Source organism: Oncorhynchus nerka, linkage group LG6 (genome assembly GCF_034236695.1).
Source record: "Oncorhynchus nerka isolate Pitt River linkage group LG6, Oner_Uvic_2.0, whole genome shotgun sequence".
NCBI lineage: Eukaryota > Metazoa > Chordata > Actinopteri > Salmoniformes > Salmonidae > Oncorhynchus > Oncorhynchus nerka.
The window spans coordinates 78,356,377-78,368,876 of NC_088401.1; the positions used below are offsets into that span (position 1 = coordinate 78,356,377).

At 44.8% G+C, this 12,500-nt stretch overlaps 1 protein-coding gene across 8 annotated transcripts in view; it reads right to left on the bottom strand.

Annotated features, from left to right (window-relative positions):
* LOC115130983 (rho guanine nucleotide exchange factor 9-like) overlaps positions 1–12,500 on the bottom strand; it is a 100,568-nt gene that overhangs the window by 40,610 nt on the left and 47,458 nt on the right. For 6 of the 8 annotated variants that reach the window (XM_065019888.1, XM_065019887.1, XM_065019891.1 and 3 more), the window contains 2 exons: positions 3,796–3,975; positions 2,976–3,065 (listed from right to left, as the gene is read on the bottom strand). In XM_065019888.1, the coding sequence (XP_064875960.1) occupies positions 2,976–3,065; positions 3,796–3,975 (270 nt within the window). The remainder of the gene's footprint in view (positions 1–2,975; positions 3,066–3,795; positions 3,976–12,500) is intronic. The other 2 variants (XM_065019890.1, XM_065019889.1) reach the window with 1 other exon arrangement.

Below are 12,500 nucleotides of genomic sequence, written 5' to 3' on the forward strand. Positions count from 1 at the left end.
CGGTAGGGTAGAGGTAGGTTATATGTAGGTTAGAGGTAGGTTAGAGGTAGGGTGGAGGTAGGTTAGAGTTAGGTTAGAGGTAGGGTAGAGGTAGGTTAGAGTTAGGTTAGAGGTAGGTTAGAGTTAGGTTAGAGGTAGGGTAGAGGTAGGTTAGAGGTAGGTTAGAGATAGGTTAGTGTTAGGTTAGAGGTAGGTTAGAGTTAGGTTAGAGGTAGGGTGGAGGTAGGTTAGAGTTAGGTTAGAGGTAGGGTAGAGGTAGGTTAGAGGTTAGAGGTAGGTTAGAGTTAGGGTAGAGGTAGGTTAGAGTTAGGTTAGAGATAGGTTAGAGGTAGGTTAGAGTTAGGTTAGAGGTTAGAGGTAGGTTAGAGGGGATCAGATGCCTGGTATGGTAGCCAAGCCAACACCTGAGGATGAAACACTGTGTGCCAACTGAACATCAAAGTGGCGACGGTTGTAATGCCAAACACACGACGCCATGCAGCTTCACAACAACAAGCAGAGAGACGGGTGGAGACAACTGCTGCTACCGTGCCGGAGTGTGTTCCCAAATGGCACCCTATTCCCTTTATAGTGCACTACTTTCGACCAGGGACCATAGGAATCTGGTAAAAAGTAGTGCACGATTATAGGTAAAAATGGTGTAATTTGAGAAGCATCGTGGAGGAGAAGACTCAGTTATAAACAGACTATAAAAAGAGTAAATAGAAAAGAGAAAAAAACTGAAGGCTGTAATCTATAATAGATCCATCGTGTTCTGATGAGTCCCAATCTTGTGACTGATATACATATCACAGGAGGTTGGTGGCACCTTAGTTGTGGTAACGGCTGGAGCGGAATGGTTGGAATGGTATCAAATAATTCCATTAGCCCAGTTCCAGCCATTACTATGAGCCGTCCTCCTCTCAGCAGACAATCTACAGTTGACGTCGGAAGTTTACATACACCTTAGCCAACTACATTTAAACTCAGTTTTTCACAATTCCTGACATTAAATCCCAGTAAAAATGCCCTGTCTTAGGTCAGTTAGGATCACCCCTTTATTTTAAGAATGTGAAATGTCAGAATAATAGTAGAGAGAATGATTTATTTCAGCTTTAATTTCTTTCATCACATTCCCAGTGGGTCAGAAGTTTACATACACTCAATTAGTATTTGGTTGCATTGCCTTTACATTTTTTAACTTGGCTCAAACGTTTCAGGTAGCCTTCCACAAGCTTCCAACAATAAGTTGGGTGAATTTTGGCCCATTCCTCCTGACAGAGCTGGTGTAACTGAGTCAGGTTTGTAGGCCTCCTTGCTCGCACACTCTTTTTCAGTTTTGCCCACAAATTTTTATAGGATTGAGGTCAGAGCTTTGTGATGACTTGCACTTTTCCCACCTAAGTACGTTAATCTCTAGGAGACAGAACACGTCTCCTTCCTGAGCGGTATGATGGCTGCGTGGTCCCATGGTGTTTATACTTGCGTAGTATTGTATGTACAGATGAACGTGGTACCTTCAGGTGTTTGGAAATTTCTCCCAAGAATGAACCCGACTTGTGGAGGTCTACAATTTTTTTCTGAGGTCTTGGATGATTTATTTTGATTTTCCCATGATGTCAAGCAAAAAGGTCCATGGGATCACGCAGCCATCATACCGCTCAGGAAGGAGACTCGTTCTGTCTCCTAGAGATGAATGCACTTTGGTGGGAAAAGTGCACATCAATCCCACAACAACAGCAAAGGACCTTGTGAAGATGCTGGAGGAAACAGGTTCAAAAGTATCGATATCCACAGTAAAACGAGTCCTATATCGTCATAACCTGAAAGGCCGCTCAGCAAGGACGAAGCCACTGCTCCAAAACGGCCATAAAGAAGACAGACTACGTTTTGCAACTGCACATGGGGACAAAGATCATACTTTTTTGGAATTTCCTCTGGTCTGATGAAACAAAAATAGGACTGTTTGGCCATAATGACCATCATTATGTTTGGAGGAAAAAGGGGGAGGCTTGCAAGCCGAAGAACCGTGAAGCACAGTGGTGGCAGCATCATGTTGTGGGGGAGATTTGCTGCAGGAAGGACTGGTGCACTTCACAAAATAGATGGCATCATGAGAAAAGAAAATTATGAGGATATATTGAAGCAACATCTCAAGACATAAATCAGGAAGTTAAAGCTTGGTTGCAAATGGGTCTTCCAAATGGACAATGACCCCAAGCATACTTCCAAAGATGTGGCAAAATGGCTTAAGGACAACAAAGTCAAGGTATTGGAGTGGCCATCACAAAGCCTCAATCCTATAGAAAATGTTTGGGCAAAACTGAAAAAGCGTGCGTGAGCAAGGAAACCTACAAACCTGACTCAGTTACACCAGCTCTGTCAGAAGGAATGGGCCAAAATTCACCCAACCTATTGTTGGAAGCTTGTGGAAGGCTACCTGAAACGTTTGAGCCAAGTTAAACAATTTAAAGGCAATACTACCAAATACTAATTGAGTGTATGTAAACTTCTGACCCACTGGGAATGTGATAAGAGTAATTAAAGCTGAAATAAATAATTCTCTCTACTATTATTCTGACATTTCACATTCTTAAAATAAAGTGGTGATCCTAACTGATCTAAAATAGGGCATTTTTACTGGGATTAAATGTCAGGAATTGTGAAAAACTGAGTTGAAATGTATTTCGCTAAGGTGTATGTAAACTTCTGACTTCAACTGTACATGTACTCAGTCTCTCTCTGCCTGACCAATAGAAGGACATACTGTACAGAGGTTTTGTGGAGGTTATGGGAACGTTAGATGTGCGTTGGTTGATTGACTGGGCAAAGTTTGAGAGGCGTTGCGTCGGCAGGCTGAGCCGTGGGTGGTGGGGGTTATGGCTGGATGGTTGATTGATTGGGTAATGTTTGGGAGACGTTGCGTCGGCAGGCTGAGCGGTGGGTGGTGGGGGGAATGGCTGGATGGTTGATTGATGATGTTGGTGGAAACGCACCTTAGACGTAGTGTTTTGGAACCGAGCAGTTGCTATGGGGTTGATATAGAAAAGCTGTTTTGTTTGGGGTTGAGGAGGGTGGGGTTCGACCTTAGAGAGAAAGAATGACAGAAACACACCGGTTCACTCAATGCCTGGATCGACTCAATGGATGGAGAGGTAGTGGTGGTGGGGAGAAATTGGTTCAGCCCCTGGACATGGAGTTGTCAGGGTTGGGATGGCCATTGGGGAGTCTGGAGAAAGACTTTAATTGGTAATGTATGGAGCCTTTACACAGTTAAGTAGGAAGTGTTTACTAGAGTATGTCCTCTTTAGCTGTAGTGTGTGTAGCCTTTACCAGGTAATGTATGAAGCTAACAGGAAGTGTACTGTGAAACTTACAGGAAGTGTACTGTGAAACTTACAGGAAGTGTACTGTGAAGCTAACAGGAAGTGTACTGTGCTGGCTTGGATATCATACTGTTCTTTTTAGCAGGGTTCCAGCAACTAAAGTAGATGGGTTACCAGGCCAGCCCAGCTTGGCTTGGCTTTTCCCTACAGATGTACGATCTTAATTTGATCACCATGTTGCAGGAGAACTTAAAACTTAAATGTAAAACTTTCTGTCATTTACACTTTCAGACATGATTTTCCTGAAAAATGTATCAATCCCTTAAGTATATATCCATTAATTATCATCCACATAACAATTCACATTTCCTGTTTGCTGCAGGATTATTTTCCTCCTGTAGCAAACTGGCTCAAATGAAGATCCTACATGGGTATAGTGTGAATCGGGGCACTCAGAAGACTAGGGTGACGTGAGGTATCACTAACTCACCCGTACGAAGCTGGCGGGGAACCACCCCTCCTCCTCGTCGATCTGACCCCACCACCAGTCCTTATTGGACGCGTCCAGCACCTTGATGACATCACCGGCCTTAAACGCCAACTCTCGGTCGGCCATGGTCACATGGTCCCATACTGCCTCAGCGCTGACGATAGATCCTCCACTTATCAACTGGAGACAAGGAACAAGGGAAGAGAGGGAGGGAGAGAGAGAAAGAGAGAGGGGGGAGGAGAGAGTGAGTGTGACAGAGAGACAGACAGACAGACAGACAGACAGACAGACAGACAGACAGACAGACAGACAGACAGACAGACAGACAGAGACAGACAGACAGACAGACAGACAGACAGACAGACAGACAGAGAGAGAGAGAGAGAGAGAGAGAGAGAGAGACAGACAGACAGACAGACAGACAGACAGACAGACAGACAGACAGACAGAGAGACAGACAGACAGACAGACAGACAGACAGACAGACAGACAGACAGACAGACAGACAGACAGACAGACAGACAGACAGACTGACTATTAAGTGATTATTCTCAATTCCACTGACACAAACATTCACACAATATCATCAAGCTACATTTTATTGAACTGCAATGAGACTAAATTGAATTAACCTCTGTGTTCGAGGCTATTAGGTAATTATCAGAAGCTTACAGCCAAGTGAAATACCATTAGCAACGATGTCATGTCAGCCACCTTAGGGAGGCACTGCTCACCAGAAAAGAGAACATGCTGAGGCATGAATCGCTAAAAATGTAGCGATTTTTAGTCAGTTTAGTCATAATTCCGTGCTCACATCCCCATCTAATCGTATGTGAGTGAGTCCCTTCAAACCCAAACAGAATAATGCATGTTAATACCAGCAACCAGAGCTAAAGTCATTAGCATCCCATCATCGCTAACACAACAACACCCAAGACACAATACAGAAGGTAGGGAGGTGACCCCACCAGTGTCAGGCTCTGTGACTGACTGATGATAACATTACAGAATAATTACAACAGTGTTAATGTAATATAAACATCAAGGACCAAAGATATCTCAGATTCTCTGTCAGACTCTCTCTCTCTCTCACAAGTGTTACAGTGTGTGTGCTAACTGTTTGTGTGTGGGTGTGTAAGCCTTTCACCGGCAGCATTTTCATTTACAGGACATTCTACAAATGTACTGGACCCATATGGATTGGGTGGATAACCTGATTAGAGAGTTCACCCACGGTGCTCAGAATGACAGAAATCACAGTTGGATGATGGGAATTCATCTTAACAGAACATGCAATGGCTTGCGTCCTTCTTAATGAATTCCGATGCTTTGAAGATATTACAATAACTGTCCACACTTACTTTTCCTCAGCCAACAAGACGAGGAAACGAACAGCAACATCACTACCCACAGGGCACGCACCGGTTGAATCAACATCGTTTCCACGTTATTTGATTGAAATGGCGTTGAACCAACGTGGAATAGACGTTTACTTGACATCTACTAACCCTCATAGTAGAAAGGTTTACCTATTCTATTGGTCAAATTAAATCAAACTTTATGTGTCACATGCGCCGAGTACAAGTGTAGACTTTACAATGAAATGCTGAGTACAACAAGTGTAGACTTTACCGTGAAATGCTGAATACAACAGTGTAGACTTTACCGTGAAATGCTTACTTACAAGCCCTTCAAAACAGAGAACAGTTAAGAAAATATTTACCAAGTAGACTAAAATAAAAAGTAACACAATGAGAATAACAATAACGAGGATATATACAGGGGACACTGGTACCGAGTTAGTGTGGAGGATATATACAGGGGACACCGGTACCGGGTCAATGTGGAGGCTATATACAGGGGACACCGGTACCGAGTCAGTGTGGAGGATATATACAGGGGACACCGGTACCGAGTCAGTGTGGAGGATATATACAGGGGACACCGGTACCGAGTCAGTGTGGAGGATATATACAGGGGACACCGGTACCGAGTTAGTGTGGAGGATATATACAGGGGACACCGGTACCGAGTCAGTGTGGAGGATATATACAGGGGACACCGGTACCGAGTCAGTGTGGAGGATATATACAGGGGGCACCGGTACCGAGTCAGTGTTCTAGGATATATACAGGGGACACCGGTACCGAGTCAGTGTGGAGGATATATACAGGGGACACCGGTACCGAGTCAGTGTTCTAGGATATATACAGGGGACACCGGTACCGAGTCAGTGTTCTAGGATATATACAGGGGACACCGGTACCGAGTCAGTGTTCTAGGATATATACAGGGGACACCGGTACCGAGTCAGTGTTCTAGGATATATACAGGGGACACTGGTACCGAGTCAGTGTTCTAGGATATATACAGGGGACACCGGTACCGAGTCAGTGTTCTAGGATATATACAGGGGACACCGGTACCGAGTCAGTGTGGAGGATATATACAGGGGACACCGGTACCGAGTCAGTGTGGAGGATATATACACGGGGCACCGGTACCGAGTCAGTGTGGAGGATATATACAGGGGACACCGGTACCGAGTCAGTGTGGAGGATATATACAGGGGACACCGGTACCGAGTCAGTGTGGAGGATATATACACGGGGCACCGGTACCGAGTCAGTGTGGAGGATATATACAGGGGACACCGGTACCGGGTCAGTGTGGAGGATATATACAGGGGACACAGGTACCGAGTCAGTGTGGAGGATATATACAGGGGACACCGGTACCGAGTCAGTGTGGAGGATATATACAGGGGGCACCGGTACCGAGTCAGTGTGGAGGATATATACAGGGGACACCGGTACCGAGTCAGTGTGGAGGATATATACAGGGGACACCGGTACCGAGTCAGTGTGGAGGATATATACAGGGGACACCGGTACCGAGTCAGTGTGGAGGATATATACAGGGGACACTGGTACCGAGTTAGTGTGGAGGATATATACAGGGGACACCGGTACCGGGTCAGTGTGGAGGATATATACAGGGGACACCGGTACCGAGTCAGTGTGTAGGATATATACAGGGGACACCGGTACCGAGTCAGTGTGGAGGATATATACAGGGGACACCGGTACCGAGTCAGTGTGGAGGATATATACAGGGGACACCGGTACCGAGTCAGTGTGGAGGATATATACAGGGGGCACCGGTACCGAGTCAGTGTGGAGGATATATACAGGGGGCACCGGTACCGAGTCAGTGTGGAGGATATATACAGGGGGCACCGGTACCGAGTCAGTGTGGAGGATATATACAGGGGGCACCGGTACCGAGTCAGTGTGGAGGATATATACAGGGGGCACCGGTACCGAGTCAGTGTGGAGGATATATACAGGGGGCACCGGTACCGAGTCAGTGTGCGGGGGTACAGGCTAGTTGAGGTGTTCTGTCCATGTAGGTGGGGGCGAAGTGACTATACATGGATAAAAAAAACAGCGACTAGCAGCAGTGTACAAAAGCGAGGGGGCAGGGGGCCAATTTGAATGTTTTTCATTTTTAATTTCACCTTTATTTAACCAGGTTGGCCTGTTCTCATTTACAACTGAGACCTGGCCAAGATAAAGCAAAGCAGTGCGACAAAAACAACAACACAGAGTTACACATAGACAGACGTACAGTCAATAACACAATAGAGAAAATCTATATACAGTGTGTGCAAATGGAGTAAGGAGGTAAGGCAATAAATAGGCCATAGTAGCGAAGTAATTACAATTTAGCAAATGAACACTGGAGTGATAGATGTGCAGATGATGATGTGCAAGTAGAAATACTGGTGTACAGAATAGCAAAAAAGGAAATAAAACAATATGGGGATGAGGTAGGTATAATGTAAATGTCAATTGTCCAGTGGCGATTTTATTAATTGTTCAGCAGTCTTATGGCTTGGGGGTAGAAGCTGTTGAGGAGCCTTTTTGGTCCTTGACTTGGCCCTCCGGTACCACTTGTCGTGCGATAGCAGAGAAAACAGTCTATAACTTGGGTTACTGGAGTCTCTGACAATTTTATGGGCTTTCCTCTGACACCGCCTATTATATAGGTCCTGGATGGCAGGAAGCTTGGCCCCAGTGATGTACTTGGCCGTTCGCACTACCCTCTGTAGCGCCTTATGGTCAGATGCCGAGCAGTTACCATATCAGGCGGTGATGCAACCGGTCAGGATGCTCTCGATGGTGCAGCTGTAGAACCTTTTGAGGATCTGGGGACCCATGACAAATCTTTTCAATCTCCTGAGGGGGAAAAGGATTTGTCGTGCCCTCTTCACGACTGTCTTGATATACTTGGACCATGATAGTTCGTTGGTGATGTGGACACCAAGGAACTTGAAACTCTCGACCCGCTCCACTATAGCTTGTCGTTCTATGCGAGAAAGAAATAGCCTATTCCAAACACTCTGAGACAGTTGTGGGATGATTGATCCCAAATTCATACAACCAGTAGGCCTAGGATACATGCATATATTTTTTTCTAAACAATGAGGCTGAATCAACAAATCAGAACATTTAGCTTCAAATGTTGATGAACTATTATCTCTTCACATTACAAGCGCAGCGATGTGCACACAGCAGTAGTGGGAAAACACTGTTGCCAAAAGCATACCGTACATGTTGGTGGTTTCATGTGACAGAGATGAAAATATCCGTTAGAAATTCAGAAAGAAGGGAGATCTAAAGATGCAACAACTAGACTGGGTTGCTGATAGGATTAGGCGTTTGACTGCTGGACAATGAAAGAAAGTTGGCATTTGGTCTTTATAAAATCCTTTTGACTATAGGCTACTTTGAAGCAAGGTAAAACATGCCTCATAATATGAAGTAAAACATTCAGGTTTCAAACAATTAAAGCATACTGCCTCCAGCTCATTGCAAGGTAGTGACGCGCTGAAGTCTGCCAACTGTTGCCTATTGAATGGTGAATGGGAAGCCATCTTGAGAAATCAAAATCAAAACTGTTTTTAACACGTGATTGCATTTAGAATTGTTTACGCAATGATTGGGCTTATAAAAACACGGCAGATTTTCAGCTCAAATATAAGCTCTGTATCTGTATGGGTTAGATAGGCCACACAACGACTAACGAAAATACACACACAGAAATGTTATTCCATTAAATTATGCAAATGAACCTATAGACCGATAAGCATGACTGGTTAAATGTATTTCCATCAGTGAATATGCTAAAAAGCCTAATTTTGCAATGGAGTTTATTTCCTTCTCCAGGACAATTAGCCAGCGGTAATTTTATGTATTTTTTTATTGTCCAAAACCCAGCTATTAGCGGTTAACGGAAACCCTGGTGTGAGGTTTGTGAGGGCGCATAGTGGTGTGTGTGTGTCCTTCTTATTCAAGGAGCAGAGAAGACTGAGATGACATCATTAGTCTGTTCTGAGTGGGAGCCACCACACACACACACACACACACACACACACACACACACACACACACACACACACACACACCACTATCCACCAACTCTTGAACACTCCTCCGCCACCCACTCCTATCCATCACTCTGAGTAATGTCTCCATGTCACCTTGAGGAAGGCACAGATCCCAACACACACACACACACACACACACACAGACACACACACACACACACACACACACACACACACACACACACACACAGACACGCACACACACACACACACACACACACACACACACACACAGACACACACACACGCACGCACACGCGCAAGCACACTCACACGCACACACACACGCACACACAGCTCAATAGCAGTTTGCCTTTTAAACTCTGCCTCCAGCCACGCCTCCCCGTGGACTACTGGGATAGCTCAGGGAGAAGAGCCAATCAAAGAAGAGCAGATAGCAGAGGGATCATGGGTAGCGACAGACAGCTGAGCCTGGAGGGATGGAACATGGACGGAACCTGATTATAATGTCTGGCTAGTATGGATGAGGTGACAAAACAAGGACACTCTAGGAAACATCAGAAACCTCAGAAGGTTAAAGGTCACACACTCTAATTATAGATCAATGGTTGCCTCCCAAACTGCACTCTATATAGGCCAATAGGGCTCTGGTCATGTTCCACTAGAGCCACATACAGAGAGTCTGGCCATTCATTCAGCTTTCAACCACAAAGCATTAGAATGGTTCACTAGAAAGAATGGTTGTGGCCCTATGGCTTGTATTTAGAATTCAGTACAACAGAAATATCAATGGCACTCAGGAGTGTGTTGGCTCTTCTGTTCATGGTGTTCTGTTTTTGAGTTCCCATTTGACATGTGTTTCCATTGCAGTTTCAACCAAAAGCATTATAACTCTACGGCAGACATGTTAGTTGCCTCGAGGGAATATTGTCCAATCACAATCAGTCTGTAAGGTGACAGGGAGCTAAGGCTCTCCTGACCTCTAACCTCAAGACATCAGCAGAGACGGTATAGATTAACCCCGACCCCCATACGCCCTACCCCCATACCTCCTACCCTCTACCCCATACCCCCTATTGTAGATCTGAAGGGTTTGGATAGAAGATCTGAAGGGATTGGATAGTAGATCTGAAGGGATTGGATAGTAGATCTGAAGGGATCGGATAGTAGATCTGAAGGGATTGGATAGCAGATCTGAAGGGATTGGACTGTAGATCTGAAGGGATTGGATAGTAGATCTGAAGGGATTGGATAGTAGATCTGAAGGGATTGGATAGAAGATCTGACGGGATTGGATAGTAGATCTGAAGGGATTGGATAGTAGATCTGAAGGGTTTGGATAGTAGATCTGAAGGGTTTGGATAGTAGATCTGAAGGGATTGGATAGTAGATCTGAAGGGATTGGATAGTAGATCTGAAGGGATTGGATAGTAGATCTGAAGGGATTGGATAGTAGATCTGAAGGGTTTGGATAGTAGATCTGAAGGGATTGGATAGTAGATCTGAAGGGATTGGATAGTAGATCTGAAGGGTTTGGATAGTAGATCTGAAGGGATTGGATAGTAGATCTGACGGGATTGGATAGTAGATCTGAAGGGATTGGATAGTAGATCTGAAGGGTTTGGATAGTAGATCTGAAGGGATTGGATAGTAGATCTGAAGGGATTGGATAGTAGATCTGAAGGGTTTGGATAGTAGATCTGAAGGGATTGGATAGTAGATCTGAAGGGATTGGATAGTAGATCTGAAGGGTTTGGATAGTAGATCTGAAGGGATTGGATAGTAGATCTGAAGGGATTGGATAGTAGATCTGAAGGGATTGGATAGTAGATCTGAAGGGATTGGATAGCAACGTGGTGGGAATTCCTACACAGGTGCCAAGAGGGATCCATACTGGAAAATTCAAAGCAGATGCCATATTTCACAGAATCCTATCCACCGCCAAGCCACCTCCAAGGGACCCACCTGCGAGGGCGAGGATCCCACAAAACAGCATTTCTATTGGGAGTAAGCCTCACTCCCCTCCCCCCTACTGGATTACATGCTCTCTCCATGGGCCCTCTACAACAGTACTCAACCCCATTGACTAATAATAACATCTAGAGTATTTTGAGTATTAAATACTAGAGTATTTCACCCCATTCACTATGCTTACAACATTCCTCTAATGTGATATCACAACACCGTAGCTACATTCCTCTAATGTGATATCACAACACCGTAGCTACATCTCTCTAATGTGATATCACAACACCGTAGCTACATCTCTCTAATGTGATATCACAACACCGTAGCTACATCTCTCTGATGTGATATCACAACACCGTAGCTACATCTCTCTGATGTGATATCACAACACCGTAGCTACATCTCTCTAATGTGATATCACAACACCGTAGCTACATCTCTCTAATGTGATATCACAACACCGTAGCTACATTCCTCTAATGTGATATCACAACACCATAGCTACATCTCTCTGATGTGATATCACAACACCGTAGCTACATCTCTCTAATGTGATATCACAACACCGTAGCTACATCTCTCTGATGTGTGGGTATATATCCAGCCAGAACTAACACCAGTCCCTGTTTATTCCTCTCCTCATCCCTCCATACCTTCCCCAGGATAACGAGATCAGCCCCCCCCCCTCCCTGATACATCACAGTGTTTTCCTCTAAATTAAAAGAATTGCATAACCAATCTCTCTCCCATTCTTCTCTCTCTCTCTTTTCCCCCGGTCTCCCTCTCTCTTTCTTTCCCAGTAGGGGCTGCCTTTCGTTGATCAAAGTAAACCTGCTTAGCATGCAGCCAGGAGATCTGACGTCCAACCAACAACCATAGAAATAGAATCCATAGAATAGATTAATTTAAGTCAGCGATGGGTTAGAGGTTCCAAGCCCGTTCTATTAATTATATTTCTATGCCAAAAACATCCTCTTGCTCCCAAACCTGTTTATCTAGCTGGATCTGCCTACTATAGAGAGACAGTCCTCTCTCCTATACCTCTGGAACTATCAGTCTACTGTAAAGAGACAGTCCTCTCTCCTATACCCCTGGAACTATCAGTCTACTGTAAAGAGACATCCCTCTCTCCTATACCTCTGGAACTATCAGTCTACTGTAGAGAGACATCCCTCTCTCCTATACCTCTGGAACTATCAGTCTACTGTAGAGAGACATCCCTCTCTCCTATACCTCTGGAACTATCAGTCTACTGTAGAGAGACATCCCTCTCTCCTATACCTCTGGAACTATCAGTCTACTGTAAAGAGACAGTCCTCTCTCC